The following is an 18,822-nucleotide window of genomic DNA, read 5'->3' on the forward strand; positions in this document are numbered from 1 at the left end:
ATATATAGATATTATATATCTATATTTTATACAGATATCTATCTTATATATAGAAAACATATATAGAAAAATTCTTCCCTTCCTATTTGGGTGACTCTTACTTTCTTTCCTTGCATAATTGCTCTGGCTAGGACATCTAGTACTACACTGAATAGACATTGTGAGAGTGAGCATCATTGTCTTGTTCCTGATCTTAGAGGGAAAGCATTCAACTTTTTACTGTTGAGTATGATTTAGCTGTGAGCTTGTCATATTTGGTCTTACTGTGTCACAGTACTTTCTTTCTGCACTTATTTTATTGAGAGTTTTTATTATGAAAGGATGTTGAATTTTGTCACATACTTTTACTGCATCTGTTGAGGTAATGATACAGTTTTTGTCCTCCATTTTGTTAATATGGTATATCTCGTTAATTGATTTGTGTATGTTGAGCCATCTTTGCATTCCAGGGATAAATCTCACTTAATCATGATGAATGATGCTTTTAATGTGTCAGTGAATTCAGTTTGTTAGTATTTTGTTGAGGATTTTTCGTCTGTGTTCGTCTGGGATATTGGTCTGTAGTTTTTCTTCTTGTAACGTCCTTGGTATCAGGGTAATACCGGCCTCCTAAAATGAGTTTAGAAGTATTTCCTTCTCTTTAGTTTTTTAGAAGAGTTTGAAAAGAATTGGTATTAGTTCTTCTTTAAATATTTGGTAGAATTCAGGTCATCAGTGAAGCCGTCAGGTCCTGAGTTTTCTGTAAATTTTTTTCTCTCAAATTTCTGATATAATATTTCACTTCTGTCTTTTAGAATTGGTAGGGTGTCTCCCTTTTTCACAGAGAACATACAGGCTTTTAAAAAAAAATCTGTTAGGTGAGTTGCAGATTTCATGAAAAGGCATCATTAAATGACATTACTTGGATTAATGTCAGTTTATAAGAACCTGCCTAGCACCCAGAAAGCTCCCAATGACTGATCAATGAGTTTATTTCCTCCCCTAAGGCCTCTTTTCCCACCTGGAAGATAAAATCAAGGCAGGAGTCTTCACCCAGGGTAGTTTTCACCCCTGAGGCTAGTGGGCTGGATAACCTGAGTCCTCTCTTCTCTAACTCTTACAGTGATGCCCTGGCACCCTTCTGACATTGCTTCTAAATTTGAACAGTGTTGTAACCTTGTGGAAACTAGAACCACTGCCTGCCCTGACCCCCTAGAAAAGCAGATACATGTTGGCACAAAGGATGTTTTCAATAAAGACTTTGTAGTAGTATCTTAAAAGACTATTTAGTAGCAAATACTAAAATGTATTTAGACTTTTAGTCTAGTCTTAAAATACTTTGTAGTCACAAATAAAGACTAAGAAAATAGTTTTATGTTATGAACATTTATGATCTTGGGAATAATTCCAGGCATCATTGTTCTTAATTTCTTTTAAATTCTTAATGACTTACAATCCTACCTTCATGCCTGATAAAAAATATGACAGTTTATTCAGTAGTTTTTTTTAATTCTTTTACAGTAAGTAGAAATGTTTTCTAATATTTAAAATAAAAAAACCTACAGAAGAAGAAAATAATTTTCTGGATCAAATTAGAAGTCTGTATTATATTGTTATCTCCAGATTCAAATATATTAGAAAGCAGCAGTGGAGACAACCATATTCATCTTTGGGAGAAATAAAGATATGTATTAAGCTCAAGATGATAGCCTAAGTAACTTCACACAGCATATAAGAAGCTTTTAGTTACGGTTAGGCAGTACTCAGAGTTTTAATCTTCACACTTTTCAAGACATGCAAGTTTAATAATTGTCATCTGTAACGATATTTTTAAAACTTCATGCCCCTAATTACTGAAGCTGGGTGATGAGAATGTAAGGGTTCCCTATACTACACTGTTTATTTTTGTATATATTTAAGTTTTTCCAGATTTTAACAAAAAACCCACAAACTATAGTAACACCTCATTTGTTCCTTACTGAGTTTTCCAGGTAAATTGAAGTTTGTCAGAAGCTTATCGTGCCCATGCTAGTTGAAGGTCATGGCAATCCATTTTCCCCAAGCTTTCTTTAAATCAAGCACTGGGGTGATATTCATGTTGGTTGGATGTGACCATTGTCACTGAGTCTCGGAGCTGCTCACCAGAGTGGCTGCTGGGGCCCATGAGTCTGTTCGCTTCCCTCTAGCAGCCAGTCTGCCTGCCTTCCCTGCAGAAATGACTTTAGGCAGCCAGACAGCCCTGTCCCCTGAGGTTGTTCTGGAGACACTACACCATGTTTCTCTAACCTGTTCTCTTTTCAGTGTCAATCTTCTTCTGCAGTCTTTTTGATTGCAGAAGAGACAGGATACATTGAAAACGTGTTGACTTGCTTGCTTATTTGCAGGTGAGATTTATCGTATTACTCCTTAGACACTATAAAATTCACCCTTTTTGTTATACAATTCTATGACTGTTGAAAAAAATCACAAAAATATAGTAGAATTTTCCATTGCTCTAAAAATTTCTCTGCTCCCCTTCACTCCCCCGACCCCTGTCCCTGGAAACCACCGATGTGATTTCTGTACCAACAGTTTTGCCTTTTCAAAATGTCTTACAAATGGTCTCAGAACTATGTAGCCTTTTGTATTTGGCTTCTTTCACTTAGCATAATGCTTTTCTCTCTCTCTCTTTCCCTCTCCCTCTCCCTCCGTTTCTTCCTCTCTCTTTCTCTTTCTCTGTTTCTCCCTCACTCTTGCTTCTTGCTCTGGCCTTCTCTCCTTTCTTTGAAAGGGTCTCACTCACCCAGGCAGGGAGTACAGTGGCGCGATCATGGCTCACTGCAGCCTAAAACCTTCTGGGCTCAAGTGATCCTCCTACCTCAGCCTCATGAGTAGCTGGGACCATAGACATGCACTGCCATGCCGGCTACTCTTTTATAGAGACAGGGTCTCACTTTGTTGCCCAGGCTGGTCTCGAACTCTGGGCTCAAGTGATCCTCCTGCCTGAACCTCCCAAAGTCCTGGAATTACAGGTGTGAGCCACCATGGCTGGCCCTTTTTTTTCTTCTTGTTAAGCAGTTTTATTTTGAAATAATTTTAGGCTTACAGAAATGTTGCAAAAATGGTACACAGAGTTCTCATATACCATTTACTCAATTTCCTCTAATGTCCACATCTTACCTAACTAGAGTGTAATGATCTAAACCAGGACAAGTATTACACCTAGACATTTACATATACAGTACTAGTAACGGATTTACAGGCTGCATTCAAATTTCACCATTTGTCCTACAAATGTCCCTTTTCAGATCTTGAATCCAACTGAGGATCCCATGTAGCATTTACTTGTCATGTCTCATTAGGACTTGGGACAGTTCTCCAGTTCTTATCTTTCAAAACTTCGATACTTTTCTGAAGAGTATCGGCCAGTTTTGCTGTAGAGTGTGTAGAATGTCCCTCAACTTGAGTTCGGTGTTTTCTTACAAGTAAATTGCAGTCATGAATGCCACATAGGTGATGCTTTGTCCTTCTCATTGCATCATATGAGGAGGTAGGTGGAGTCACCATGTCTTATTACTGGTGATGTTAACTTTGATCACTTGGTTAAGGTGGTAGCTGCCAGGTTTCCTACTATAGAGTTATTATTGCATAACACTTTTAAAGATTCATTCATGCTGTTGAATGTATTAGCAGTTTGTTCTTCTTATTGCTGAAGAGTCTTCATGGCATGGATAAACCACACTTTGTTTACCCATTTATAAATTTGATGGACATTTGGTTTGCTTCTAGTCTTGGGCCTGGCACTGTCTGATAGGCCTTGGTGTTCTATTGAACATAAACCATGTCACAGAGCATCAGTATCAGACAGGGCCACTCTGACCACAATGGGTCAAGACAAGAACAAGGCCGCCCAGTAATCGTGTCTGAGCGGGCAGAAACTAGAACACTGTTGAAGCCACAAAAATGACAAAACATCCTCCCATGCCGCTAACATGAGGGACTTCTGCTTCTTGGCCACTCACAGCTTTAGCCTCACTTCATTCCTTCCACCTTTTAGATGAGATCCATTACAGCATCCAATCCAGAACAAAGCCCCACTTCCGGGAACCTCTCCCCAACATGATCCAGCACAAGCCCAAATCCTCTGATCAATCCATTCCAGGTTCCTAACAGATGCTGCAGTTCTTCATGGTGTGTTCTCTCTCTTGCAACTTGCTCAAGTGTACAAGTGTGTTCCTTGGACTGGAAGGCATTGACAATCCAAACAATATATAAACACGTATATTGAAAATCCTTGTTTAGTTCTAATCTTACATAGCGTTTCCCACCCTGTACTCAATTCTTTTTACTAATTTTTTGTGAATTCTTTTTTTTTTTTTTTAACAGCAAATGCAAGAAAGTTAAATTCCAGCTATAGGTGGCAAAAGATGTTATGGCAGGGAATACAGATGTTTAAATACGGATGAAATAAAGGGTCACCATCTCCTCAGCCACAAGGAACAGCTTACTTTTTGCCAGATTTCTTAATTCCACCTGTGGCCAAGGGCCCCTTCCCCGCGGCCTTTGCTTTTAGCTCCTTGACTTTCTTCTGCTCCTCTTTTTGTTTCTGCTTGAAAGCCTTATCTTCCTCATCCATCTCCTTGGCCTGCTTGTTGGGCTGTTTCAGTGGCTGCTTCTTGCCACCTTCATGGCCGGACATGGCGCCTGCCGCCCCTTCCCCAGACCCTGCCACCGGAGTTAAGGTATATTCTTTTATCCCCTTGCCTTTCTCTTACAAAATACAATTGTGGTAAAACACATGTAACACAATGTAGCATTCTAACCATTATTAAGGGTACAGTTCAGTACAACCACATTGTTGTGCAGCTCATCCCTGAACTCATTTCCTAAAACTGAAGCTCTACACTCATTATTTTTAAGTAAAATTTGTGTCTAGTAAAATTAACTCTTTGTTAGTATTGAGTTCTATGAGTTTTGACAGATACAATCATGTAACTAACACCATAATCAAGATATATAACAATACCATTGCCTCCCACCAAAAAAAAAAAAAAATTCCCGCATACCCCTTTTTATTCACTCCTCCCCTTTCTGCCAACCACTATTATATTTTCTGCCCCCACAGTTTTGTTGGATAATCAGTATCATTGTTCCAAATGTTGTCTTTCTCTGTGTTTGTTTTCCTTTTATAACATTTCTCAGGTATAGACAAAGATTTACTGAATGTGCCTTAAGATCCATGAGTTTCTTTGACACAATGTCATCTTAATACTATTGTCACAGTACACTTCTTCCCTTCAGAGTTTAGTTCTCAGTTAGAAATTACATTCTCATAGAAACTGTACTTTGGGCTGGGCGCGGTGGCCCATGCTTGTAATCCCAGCACTTTGGGAGGCCTAGGTGGGTGTATGGCTTGAGCTCAGGAGATGAAGACCGGCCTGGCCAACATGGTGAAACCCTGTCTCTACCAAAAATACAAAAATTAGCCGGGCATGGTGGCGTGTGCCTGTTGTCCCAGCTACTGGGGAGGCTGGGGTGGAAGGATTGTTGGAGCCCAGGAAGTCAAGGCTATGGTGGGCCACAATCATGCCACTGCACACCACTGCACTCCAACCTGGGTGATGGAGCGAGACCCTGTCTGAAATAAAAGAAAGAAACTGTACTTTGACCACAAATTGAGAGACTAGTGGTGGTTTTCATACTTTTTTTTTTTTTTTTAATGAGATAGAGTTTTCACTCTTGTTGCCCACGCTGAAGTGCAGTTGTACAATCTTGGCTCACTGCAACCTCTGCCTCCGGGGTTCAAGCAGTTCTCCTGCCTCAGTTTCCCGAGTAGCAGGGATTACAGGCATGCACCACCATTCCCAGCTAATATTTTGTATTTAGTAGAGACAAGGTTTCACCATGTTGGTCAGGCTGGTCTCGAACTCCTGACCTCAGGTGATCCACCCACCTCGGCCTCCCAAAGTGGTGGGATTATAGATGTGAGCCACTGCACCTGGCTTCATACCTTTTGAAAAGCAGCAAGTTTTCGAATGAATTCTCATATCTAACCCTTTCTCGTGCATTTTAGTGGTCCTCAAACTTGAGTAGTTTCTAGAATCACCTGGAAATAGATGATGGGGTCCACCCCCAGAGTTTCTGATTCAGCAGATGTGAGGCTGAGGAACCAGAGGCTGCATTTCTAACAAGATTTCAGGTGATGGCGACGCTGCTAGTCTAGGGAACACACTTTGAGAAGCACTGCTCCAAGGCACCTCTGTACTTCTAGGAGCACTTGAAAATACAAATGGAAAACAGCCAGTTTAGAGGATGATCTGTTACTAAAGATTTTTTAAAGGATGTTCGTGTATGTGTGCATGTGTGTATAATATAATATACATGATGTGTTTCTATAATATAGAAAATATATATATTTATAAATATTTCCATATATAAAACAATTTGCTGATTGCTTCTACAATATTTTTTTTTGTGATTTTTCTAAAGGCCACCTCAAGCATTAGAACTACCAACAAACAACCCTGATGCGACCTCTCCAGATTGTCCCAAGTCGATTGATTTCCCAGCTATTTTGTGGCCTGAAGCCTCCAGCCTCCACACGAAACCAGATTTGCCTGAAAATGGCTCGGCCAAGTTCAAGTAAGTCATTCTTACCCATTGCCTCACCTGCAGCCAAATGTGAAGTACCTGAAAGTCCTACACTTTGAGGGGTTGTCTCTATCAAATTAGGTATTGGGCAAGGTTTTGGAGAAAGCCACTCTGTCCTCTTCTCTCTTTTTTTTTTTTTTTTTTTTTGACACAGAGTCTTGCTCTGTCATCAGGCTGGAGTGCAGTGGCGCGATCTCGGCTCACTGCAACCTCCGCCTCCTGGGTTCAAGCGATTCTCTTGCCTCAGCCTCCCAAGTAGCTGGGACTACAGGCGCGTGCCACCACGCTCAGCTAATTTTTGTATTTTTAGTAGAGACGAGGTTTCACCATTTTGGCCAGGATTGGCTCGATCTCTTGACCTCGTAATCTGCCTGCCTCGGCCTCCCAAAGTGCTGGGATTAGTCATGAGCCACCGCACCCGGCCTGTCCTCTTCCCTTTTAGGTAACCCCTTCTGTGGCACCTTCAGAGCCTATATCCTTATACTCAAGTCCATCTAGGACATTTTGTTGCTTCTGCCAGAATATTTGCATTTAAACTTTTTACACATGTTTTGTACTTTAAAATCCTTATCTCTCTGCAGGGGAGGAAAACTGGTTAAAATTTCTCCTGGACAGAAATACTTTGTAGCTCTACGTGGCAAAAACCTACAGATTAACCTATCTGGGTCCTTACAGTGAATATAAATTCTAACAAGTGTTTATAATTCAGTGACTCTTAGGTGGGCCTGTGTAACAGTGCTTCAGAATGAAACTGAAAGGCCAAGCTGGATTCTTTTTGCTTCATTTTCAACTTTTGGATAACTCTTCTGTTCCTGCTCCCATTTTGCCCCAGGAATGGAAAGAAACCAAAAGAACCCAGTTCCACTCAACTGTGCCACCCCTTGGTGTTCCCAGCTGTGCAGAGCAGGCTGCTAGAGTCTGTGGCGGGATTCAGAAGTGTGTGCCTGACCTGGGTTAAAAGTGGGCCGCTGACGGTGGAACCACAAAACATGCTGGCGTGTTTTCCTTTAGCCATTGGGAAATGTCTTTCTTTCTTTTTTTTTTTTTTTTTTTTTGGAGATGGAGTCTTGCTGTGCTGCTCAGGCTGGGGTGCAGTGGCACGTTCTTGGTTCACTGCAACCTCCACATCCTAGATTCAAGCGATTCTCCTGCCTGAGCCTCCAGAGTAGCTGGGATTACAGGTGCCTGCCACCATGCTAGGCTAATTTTTGTATCTTTAGTAGAGATGGGGTTTCACCATGTTGGCGAAGCTGGTCTCAGGTGATCTGCCCACCTCAGCCTCCCAAAGTGCTGGGATTAGAGGCATAAGCCACCATGCCTGGCCCTTTTTTTTTTCTTTTTTAAGATTTCACACCACATATTAACATAACTATGTTTTACATCCTGTTTCCTAAAAACCAAATATACATTGACTTTTTTAATATGTTTCTAAAAGTTGCTTTAAGGGGTACCTTAATAGAAGTCACTCTGATCTAGAAATATATTCATCAGGAGGATGACAGTTTCCATTTGGGATAGGAAAGACCTTTAGGGCTGGCGGGAGTTTTAGGGGTAGACTCTGAAGTCCTTAAGGATGTTCCTATGGGTTGAGCCCAGATTCATACAGATAGTTCCTAGAAAAGTATGTGCACGCTTTTTATTAAGCATCTTGTTCTTTCAAGAAATTACATCAGATTAGAAACTGGAATCCACCCAGATCATGTTTGTAGTTTTTCCAAATGCTTCCTGTTTGGAGAACGTTAGTCTGCCTGGAGTAGGCCTTATCTATCTGCTGATAGAGAGCAGCCTATCTCTGGAAGGGATGTGAGTTCGGGCAGAGCTTTAGTGTGATTGGGGGTGTAGTTGGGTTGGGTGCACCTCACAAGAATGGCGTGTTGTGACTGTCTTTTGTTATTCCTTTTTTAAAAAAATTCTTTTAACTTTTTTATTATTTATTTTTAATTATAATTTAAGTTCTAGGGTACATGTGTACAACGTGCAGATTTGTTACATAGGTATACATGTGCCATGTTGGTTTGCTGCACACATCAACTTGTCATTTACATTAGGTATTTCTCCTAATGCTGTCCCTCCCCAAGCCCACCATCCCCAGATAGGCCCCAGTGTGTGCTGTTACCCACCCTGTGTCCATGTGTTCTCATTGTTCAATTCCCACTTATGAGTGAGAACATGTGGTGTTTGGTTTTCTGTCCTTGTGATAATTTGCTGAGAATGATGGTTTCCAGCTTCATCCATGTCCCTGTAAAGGACATGAACTCATCCTTTTTTATGGTTGCATAGTATTCCAGGTGTATATGTGCCGCATTTTCTTAATCCAGTCTGTCACTGATGGACATTTGGGTTGGTTCCAAGTCTTTGCTATTGTGAATAGTGCCGCAATAAACATACATGTGTATGTGTCTTTATAGTAGCATGATTTATAATCCTTTGGGTATATCCCCAGTAATGGGATGGCTGGGTCAAATGGTATTTCTCGTTCTAGGTCCTTGAGGAATCACCACACTGTCTTCCACAATGGTTGAACTAGCTTACAGTCCCACCAACAGTATAAAAGCATTCCTATTTCTCCACATCCTCTCCAGCACCTGCTGTTTCCTGACTTTTTAATGATCGCTATTCTAACTGGTGTGAGATGGCATCTCATTGTGGTTTTGATTTGCCTTTCTCTGATGACCAGTGATGATGAGCATTTTTTCATGTGTCTGTTGGCTGCATAAATGTCTTCTTTTGAGAAGTATCTGTTCATATCCTTTGCCTACTTTTGGATGGGGTGTTTTTTTCTTGTATATTTGGTTAAGTTCTCTGTAGATTCTGGATATTATTAGCCCTTTGTCAGATGAGTAGATTGCAAAAATTTTCTCCCATTCTGTAGGTTGCCTGTTCACTCTGATGGTAGTTTTCTTTTGCTGTGCAGAAGCCCTTTAGTTTAATTCGATCCCATTTGTCTATTTTGGCTTCCGTTGCCATTGCTTTCAGTGTTTTAGTCATGAAGTCCTTGCTCATGCCTATGTCCTGAATGGTACTGCCTAGGTTTTCTTCCAGGGTTTTTATGGTTTTAGGTTTAACATTTAAGTCTTTACTCCATCTTGAGTTAATTTTTGTATAAGGTGTAAGGAAGGGATCCAGTTTCAACTTTCTACATATGGCTAGCCGATTTTCCCAGCACCCTGTATTAAATAGGGAATCTTTTCCCCCTTGCTTGTTTTTGTCAGGTTTATCAAAGATCAGATGTTTGTAGATGGGTGGTGTTATTTCTGAGGACTCTGTTCTGTTCCATTGTGACAGTCTTAATTTCTCTCAGCGTTGTGCTGCTAAAACATGAATAGAGCCAGAGAGGAAAAAGCCTACTCTTCTTCTGAGTTGATTTTTATCAGGAGTCCATGGCAGGGAAGAGAGGAAGGGAAGGGGAGGAGGGGTTGAGCCTTTATTGACAGTCTGTATCCTAGACTGGGCATAGTATGTCGCTCTGGGCTTATGAGGATGAGGAAGTCCCTTCCCTGCTTAGAGGGAGTCAGCCATACATGAGAAGCCAGTAGGATGCCCCTTACAGCTGGGATACAAAATGAGGCCACATTCCCTTTAATATTCAAGCTCACTATCTCTCAGCCCCCATCCCACTGTGTTTCTTCCTTGCCCGCTTCCTCCCTGTCCCCAGTTCCATCTCTCAGGGGAGGGTTAGCCTCCCCTCATTCATTCCATCCAAGGGTTAGCCTTGGTTGCCCTTCCTTCAAGAGAGGAAGGCCAGGAAGCTTGCTTAGTGAGCTGAGGAATTCAGTTCCACATTTGCTGGAATCCTTAGTGCTTTAATACCGGTTGGTCATCCTTGGAAGATCTCCATATCCAGGGTGGGGCATTCCTGGCTTCATTCAGTGTCTTAGGCCTGCAGCGGGCAGTGAGGTGCAGCATTTGCTTCTCCAGGGGGAGGGCAGAAAAGGGGCTCTCTCTTCTCCTCCTGGCAGACTATGTTCAGTGTTATACCCCTTAATTCTGGCTATCCAGGGCCACGCTGCTTACCTTACGAGGGCCTGCAGAGCTGTAGTGCCTAGGAGAGAAGCGGAGACAAGCTGTGTCCCCAGCCGACCTCCCTTTCCCAGTTTCTGCTGCCCAGGAGAAACAGTGGCAGCTCCCCCATCATGAGTTCCAAGTCTGGCTCCTGCTTGTTGTCCTAGGATGAGGACATTTGTTTCAGGGGAAAAACTCCCACCTTGTGATCCACGTAAAGTGCTTGGCATAGCACTTGGGGTGCAGGGAGCCCTCACCACCATAGCTGCTGTCCCTGTGGGTCTGTGTTCAGGCAGGAGAACTGCCTGGAGTTGCAGGATGGGAGGGCGAGCCTTGGTCTGTGTCCACAATTACTTCGTCTCGTGTTATTCTCTGTCTTCAGTTCCCTTTGCTACCCCAAGTCTCTGGTAGTGTCCTGTTGAAAAGTTTGGCTCTTATTTGAGTTGTCAAGGAGAAGGCCACGTGTCCTTGCCCTCACCTTCAGTCGCTGTGCTGAGGGAAGCTGAAATTAGCACAATCCGCAAAGGGAAGGTGAACTTGGGGAGGAAGGGTAGGCTTTGGGCTCCAGTGGGCCTCAACTCAGCACTCACACAAACATACAGGCTTGTTTTTACTTTTGTGAAGGAAGATGGATTCCTTCGCACTAGGCTTTTTTAATCTTCGTAATATGCCTGCCCTAGGAAAGGCACTACTGTGCACCTCAAAGAGCCAAGGAAGGTGAGGACGGAGAAAGGTACATATTGTGCATAAGATCATACATTTGGTTGGGAGGCATAGCTGCAGTGCAGAGCCAGCTGTGTGTGCCCAAAGCCCCTGCTTCTTTAAAACACTGTACACTCACCCAGCAGGTCACATGGGATGGTGTTTTCATGGTACAGGAAAGATGTTTGTTTATCTTAAAGTATAACTTCACACTGGGTCAAGTTTCAAGATATAGACAATTGATATGGGATACAAATGTCCAAATGGTACACTGGATTGATAAAGATTTTACTCTGTTTAGGTATGGCAGATTTTCGGAAGAGTTTTGCAAAAGCAAAGCACATAGTCATCATCTCAGGCGCAGGTGTTAGTGCGGAAAGTGGTGTTCCGACTTTCAGAGGAGCTGGAGGTTACTGGAGAAAATGGCAAGCCCAGGTTTGTAATGTTTCCAGAACATGAAAAGCCTCTGTCGAATGAAACCATAACAGAGTTTGACTCAGATCCTGTTCCGATCCCTGAAACCCCGGGGAAATGTTTTTAAGTTAACCGTGACCCTATTGTCTCATTGATTTTTGGCATAAACACAAAGTTCCTATGATTAAGATCAAAATTTAAGCAAGGCTGCCACTTTCCTTTCTTGATATGTATGGATTGCATTTATTCAGATAACAGTTTCTCCTAATAACTGTGTTAAAGTAAAATCAGAAAACTTTGGTTAGCATCATTTATTACTTTTCTAAAGTTATTGAACTTAAGTATGACACAAAGTTTCTGTGAACTTTTCATGTTAAAACTAATGTTGATTATTGAAGGGTTAGGATTTGATATTCAAAAATTTATAGGAAGGCCTTCAGAATGCAAGTTCTGTGAAGGTGTGGACTTTTTAAATTCAAGTTTTATGGAGATCTAATTTACATAAAGTAAAAGTCACCAGTTTTAAGTGTACAATTTAATGAGTTTTAATAAATGGACATAGTTGTTTAGCCAGCACCATAATCACAACGTAGAACATTTCTGTCCCTCCAGAACATTCCTTCATGGCCCTTTGCAGTCTGTGCTCTCCCATCCCACTGGCTCAGGAAATCCCTAGCTTTGGAAGACAAGGAATTGTTTGTTTGTTTGTTTGTTTGTTTGTTTGAGATGGAGTTTTGCTCTTGTTGCCCGGCTGGAGTAACAATGGCGTGATATCAGCTCACTGCAACCACCACCTCCCAGCTTCAAGCGATTCTCCTGCCTCAGCCTCCCGAGTAGCTGGGATTACAGGCATGCACCGCCACACCCAGCTAATTTTTGTATTTTTTAATAGAGACGGGGTCTCACCATGTTGGTCAGGCTGGTCTCAAACTCCTGACCTCAAGTGATCCACCCATCTTGGCCTCCCAAAGTGCTGGGATTACAGGCATGAGCCACTATGCCCGGTCTCTGTTTGTTTTATTCGTTGCACTGTCTCCAGCTCCCAGAACTCTGGCACATTATCGGTGCTTAATGGATTTTCATTGGCTGAACAAAAGCAGTCATAAATGAGTACTGCAATACACGTCTTCCATGGTTAGTAGCTCATTTCTCATTGAACGCAGAGTTTGTGAACCTGCCCCTTCCTTCTCCTGAACATCTGAGCCTGGCAGATGTTTGGGTGTTCTGCCTCCTGCCTGCTGCCCTCTGGGTGAAGGGTGGGGGTCATCACCTTAAAGGTGAAGTGGGGGAGAAAGGAGAGCAGAGAACATTAGGGGCCAGGAAGAAAGAGGGGCCACAGGGCATTCCCTGGATTAGCAGCAGCAGAGGGTGGGAGGTCAGAAAGTGTGGGAGGAGCTTGGAGGAGGGGCGCTTAGTTGTGTCCAAAAAGGCTCAGAGGTTGTGGACAAAGCAAAGAAGTCGATAGAATGCATTTGACTCCAATACCCTTCCAGGGACACCTGTGGACATGTTCCTGTGCCGCCTATAAACTGCTCCAGGCCATGTGTTCTAGGTGGAGAGCAGGGTCGGTGTGGGCCAACCCCTCATATGGCAAAGACTGGCATTGCCACCAAGCAGAGGGGCCTTTACAGTAGAATGAAACGCACATGTGTGCAATGTAGGAAGCGTCTCCTTGATAGAGAAGCCATACTTCTTTTTAAAATTAATGTTATTGAGGCAGAATTTCCTTAGAATAAAATGCACCCACGTGCATTGTGCGTACAGGTTGATGAGTTTTGACAGGTGCATGCACCTGCATAACACCGCCACCTCCACTGTCAAGAAACAGAAATTTCAGTGATCGCTGAAAGTTCCCTGAGCCTCTCCCTGCCTGCTTCTGGCCCCAGATAACCCCTACTCGGCTCCTTTACCAGAAAGGAGGTTTGTTTCTCCCAGAATCATAGTTAAAGTATATGTATTTTATCTATTCTGTTTATATATAATATACACTTTTTATATGTAGCTGTGTATGTGTTTAGTTGTGTGTGTAGTTGCATGTATGTGTGTAGCTGTGTATGTATGTAGATGTGTATATTTCTGTGTGTGTAGGTGTGTGTGGTTTTGTGTGTAGGTGTGTATATGCAGATGTGTATAATTGTGTGTGCATATTAACAGATATGTGTGGTTGTGTATGTGTATAGTTGTGTGTATGTTGTGTAATTGTATGTTGTGTGTGTGCAGTTGTGTGTATGTAGATGTGTGTAGCTGTGTATGTAGATGTGTATGTATGTTTAGTTGTGTGTGTAGTTGTGTATGTAGTGTGTATGTTTAGTTGTGTGTATAGTTGTGTATGTAGTTGTATGTTTAGTTGTGTGTGTGTATAGTGTGTATGTGGATGTGTGTAGTTGTGTGTATATGTTCAGTTGTGTGTATGCAGTTGTGTGTATGTAGTGTGTGTATGTTTAGCTGTGTGTGTAGTGCATGTGTGCAGTTGTGTGTGTATGTAGATGTGTGTAGTTTGTGTAGTAGCGTATGTGTGTTTGTGTGTGTACAGTTTATATGTAGATGTGTGTAGTTTGTGTAGTAGTGTATGTGTGTTTAGCTGTGTGTGTACAGTTTATATGTAGATGTGTGTAGTGTGTATATTTAGTTGTGTGTATAGTTGTGTGGATGTAGATGTGTGTAGTTGTGTGTGTATCTTTAGTGTGTGTGTAGTTATATGTATGTAGTTGTGTGTAGATGTGTGTAGTCGTCTGTATGTCTAGTTGTGTGTGTGTGCAGTTGTGTGTGTCGATGTGTATAGTGTGTATGTATGTTGAGTTTGTGTGTGTGTATGTGTTTAGTTGTATGTGTGTAGATGTGTGTGTATGTAGATGTGTGTAGTCGTGTGTATGTCTAGTTGTGTGTGTGTGTGCAGTTGTGTGTGTGTCGATGTGTGTAGTGTGTATGTATGTTGTGTGTGTGATTGTGTATATGTGTTTAGTTGTATGTGTGTAGATGTGTGTGCATGTAGATGTGTGTAGTCGTTGTGTATGTCTAGTTGTGTGTATGTGTGTTCAGTTGTGTGTGTATGGTGTGTATGTATGTTGTGTGTGTGTGTGGTTGTGTGTATGTTCAGTTGTATGTGTGCAGATGTGTGTGTTTGTGTTTAGTTGTATGTGTGTAGATGTGTGTGTGTAGATGTGTGTAGTCGTGTGTATGTCTAGTTGTATGTATGTGTGTGCAGTTATGTGTGTGTCGATGTGTATAGTGTGTATGTTGAGTTGTGTGTATGTGTTTCGTTGTATGTATGTAGATGTGTGTGGATGTAGCTGTGTGTAGTTGTATGTGTGTGTGTATAGCCATAGCTATAGTTACCAAAACTGAGTTTCTCAACCATGGTCATTAGACTTCAATGGGCATTTTGCATTTCATGTTTTCCCTGGGTGTAGGTCAAAACGAGATCCACTTCATATGTTTTAGGGCTCCATGCAAAAGCGGATTCAACCCAAAATACCTTCCTGCATATTACTTTACTTCATCTTCACAACTTACTTGGGAGATAAATGGGACAGGTTGCATCATCCCTGCTTTGTCACTAAGGGAATTGACTGATTTCTCCAAGGTCCCTGGGCAGTCCCAGGATGGGGACGTAGGCTGGTATCCAGGCCCTGCCTGGCATCTGCCATGTTGTTTGAACCTAGTGCTGCCATCTCCAGCCTGTACCCTCCTGACGCTGCCTATCTCTGCCTTAGGGAGGAAGGGCCTGTGCCCCAGAGTTCAGCATCCTGGCTGCCCCTGCCTCGCCTCCCTCACTCCCGCCTCCTCTCCCACCCCCAGGACCTGGCGACTCCCCTGGCCTTTGCCCACAACCCATCCCGGGTGTGGGAGTTCTACCACTACCGGCGGGAGGTCATGGGGAGCAAGGAGCCCAATGCCGGGCACCGCGCCATAGCCGAGTGTGAGACCCGGCTGGGTAAGCAGGGCCGGCGAGTCGTGGTCATCACCCAGAACATCGATGAGCTGCACCGCAAGGCTGGCACCAAGAACCTTCTGGAGATCCACGGTGAGAGACCCCCAGCCTCATGTTCAGGGAACCAGCTTTAAAGCACCTGTCCTGCCATTTCAGCATCACCCCTGGTGCCTTCCCTCCCTCCCTGCTGGACACCCATCCCGTTCCCATAGGATGCTGTGGCATTTCCTTTGGAGACATGTTAGTGCCCGTGGCACCTGGGCATCTCCCTTTAGCCATGGGAGGAGCCTCTGACCCATAGCATTATTCACTCAGCAGTTCCTGCATCCTCGCTGCTCAGCGTGGTCAGAGCCAGTGACGTATGGCGTCCCCCAAGAACTTGTTAGAAATGCGGAATCTCAGGCCCCATAGGACCCACTGAATCAGAATCTGCATTTTCCCATGAGCTCAGGTGGCTGGTGTGCTACTGAAGGAACGCTGGGGTGCACAGCTGCATGACCCCTTTCTCTGTGGAGGGGCATGGTGCTGTGAGACAACGGCCTCAATGAGCCAAGGAACAGGAGGCCTGGCTCATTGGACAGCCAGGGCTTGAGCAGGATTGGGCAGGGGCAGACTGCAGCATCTTGGGGTCTCCTTTCACTCTCCCTTCATCCTGGTGGGCACTCCCCACTGAGGCTGCGCTTCTGCCCCGCCCTGGAGCCTCAGAGAGCTGCCAGCTCAGTGCTGGACACTGCACCAAACCCACCAAGCCTATGATGTCGGTGGAGTTTGTCTAGGGTCCCTCTGGGCTCCTTCCTCTGTCCTGGGTGACCCCTCACTCCTTCACTCTTGTCTTCTGGTTCCTCCCTTCTTTGCTGTCACCACAAGTCTAATACATCCAGCTGTCCACAGTCATAATGGGCAAACTAGGGTTTCTCCCAAGGCCATTTGCATTTAAAGAGTCTGCAATCAGATTCAAGGAATGCATTTCATATTTTTTAAGCATTTATTTCTCTTAATTTTATTTAATTAATTAATTTACTTTTTTTAGCGATGAGGGTTTCACTCTTGCCCAGGCTGGGGTGCAATAGCTCGATCATAGCTCATTGCAGTCTTGAACTCCTGGCCTTAAGGGATCCTCCCACCTCAGCCTCCAGAGTAGCTGGGACTACAAGCACATGCCACCATGCCCAGATAATTTTTTAAATTTTTGTGGAGACAGTGTCTCACCATGTTGTCCAGGCTGGTCTCGAACTCTTGGCCTCAAGCAATCCTCCTTCCTCGGCCTCCCAAAGTTTTGGGATTACAGGCGTGAGCCACTGCGCCAGCCAAGAATGCATTTCTAAGTGTAGCATTTCCAGAGGCAGTGCACCAGTGGGGATGTTTGTTTTTGCGTGTGTGTGGTAAAGCTGCCTGCTTTTACTTAGGTCACCCTGATAAGGAAAGCGAGGCATTACTCATTTGGACTCTGCCTCTCTTTTGTTTGCCAGGAACAGCCAGCCACCTATTAACTGAGCATCTTTTTGGTACCTACATCCACTGGGTCTGAGCCACTTTCCACATGCCTCTGCTCATTTCCCTGCAATGTCAGAATGTGGCCTATGTCATCAGCATAAAACCGAGATGACAATGCCTACGTTACAGAATTGTTGTAAGGATTAAATAAGATCATATATGTGTGTTAGGACTTTTTTTAGTTTCAAATGATGAGAACTCTCTTCTAACTTAGGTTTAAAACAATCAATGGCATCTTCAGTCTGATGAAGGGTGTTTTAAGATGCGTCGTGTTTTTAATGTGGCATTTAGAATATAATCTACCTAAACCATGATATACTACTTTATTATCCCTTAGAATTGTTATTTTATACTTAGAGAGCTTGTTAAAAATGAGTATAATAAACTGGTCCAAATATTTCTCATTATCTAGCTCTTCTGAATTCTGAGTGTCTCAGAGCATGGATGTCTGTGTTTTCCATGCAGTTTCATGCTCTGTGCCTCAGGACATGGATGATGTGGCCTTTCCAGAGAGAATGCCCCTCTGTTAGAGCTGCGATTCTCATCCAAGCTCCTGGCACACCTTCCGCAGGTTCGCTATTGGGCCTGACATACTCTTACCAAAAGGCATCAGTGGAAAGACTGTAGACAACAGCCAAAACCCGCTTTCCTTCCTGAAGCGGCCCTTGAATGGTTTGTTGGTGGAAGGATCCAGGGGCTGAATCTGCCCGGTCAGGCCACAGAGAATAACAACCAAGTCACCCCACTTTTCAGTGTTCTCCTTCAGCAAGTCTGTGCAAGCATGATAGTGATGTCACACTCACATCTGGCCAGTAGCAATTGCAGGACACATCTGAATTTCAGAGATGTGAAAATGGGGAAAAATGTCTATACTAAAACTGACAAAACCGAGGAGCCTGGGGGTGCAGCTTATGTCATCGTTCCTCCTGGTCCCTGTCCCCCTCCTCCTCTCAGCTTTACTCACTCTTTGAGGTGGCCTCCCTTCTCCCTCTGCAATTGATCTGCCTCCACGTGCCAGGGGAGAGTGCCTCCGACAGCTCCAGGCTCTCCAGCTCAGCCACCTGCTCAGAAAATAAACCTCTGGGTGGGCTTGCTTGGTCCACACGCCCACCCTTCTGACCAAACACGACTGCAGAGGGATGGGCCCCCCATGGGGGCTGTGTGGAGCATGTGGCCGAACTTGTATTTGGGGTGTGACCCACAGCCCTATTGGCTCAGCACGCGAGAGAGCAGAGATGGTGCTCCCCAAGGAAGGACTCGGGGGCAGAACGGAGCAGCGCATGTCCACTGTGGTTGAAAGTGCTCTGCACGGTACCAGGTGCCTGGTACCCATTTCATAAACTGTGGCCCCCATGATTGCTTCAGCTCCATAAGTGGTCGTTAGTATTAGCAATTACTTTTTTCACTTAGTAGTTGATTACTTATTTATTGAGGTGCTTTTGTATAAAAGATTGAAGCTTTCTGAAATCGAAGTTAAGATTTTGTAAACATATCCCATGCCATTGAACCCTTATCCGTCATATCAATAAATCATGCCCTTAGATTTAGGCTGAGCTCCCTCTACCCTACTGGCTTCTTCTGCCCACTTGAACACCACTCCAAGGTCATCTGACGGCACGTTAGTCATGGAATTAGTTACTTTTCCTCCAGATTATAAAGTCCTTGAGGGC

At 43.6% G+C, this 18,822-nt stretch overlaps 2 protein-coding genes across 8 annotated transcripts in view; one reads left to right on the top strand and one right to left on the bottom strand.

Annotated features, from left to right (window-relative positions):
• SIRT5 (sirtuin 5) overlaps positions 1-18,822 on the top strand; it is a 38,045-nt gene that overhangs the window by 3,516 nt on the left and 15,707 nt on the right. For 4 of the 7 annotated variants that reach the window (XM_007973655.3, XM_007973657.3, XM_038005730.2 and 1 more), the window contains exons 2-4: positions 6,448-6,600; positions 11,615-11,748; positions 15,526-15,751. In XM_007973655.3, the coding sequence (XP_007971846.2) occupies positions 6,486-6,600; positions 11,615-11,748; positions 15,526-15,751 (475 nt within the window). In that variant the 5' untranslated portion in view covers positions 6,448-6,485. Of the gene's footprint in view, positions 1-32; positions 2,364-4,751; positions 6,158-6,447; positions 6,601-11,614; positions 11,749-15,525; positions 15,752-18,822 lie in introns of those variants that run through there. The other 3 variants (XM_073005675.1, XM_007973654.3, XM_007973659.3) reach the window with 3 other exon arrangements.
• On the bottom strand, positions 4,298-4,700 carry LOC119626791 (translation machinery-associated protein 7-like). The gene has a single exon (XM_038005733.2). The coding sequence runs from the start codon at positions 4,655-4,657 to the stop codon at positions 4,463-4,465; it is 195 nt and encodes a 64-aa protein (XP_037861661.1). The 5' UTR covers positions 4,658-4,700; the 3' UTR covers positions 4,298-4,462.

Source organism: Chlorocebus sabaeus, chromosome 17 (assembly GCF_047675955.1).
Source record: "Chlorocebus sabaeus isolate Y175 chromosome 17, mChlSab1.0.hap1, whole genome shotgun sequence".
NCBI classification, from domain to species: domain Eukaryota; kingdom Metazoa; phylum Chordata; class Mammalia; order Primates; family Cercopithecidae; genus Chlorocebus; species Chlorocebus sabaeus.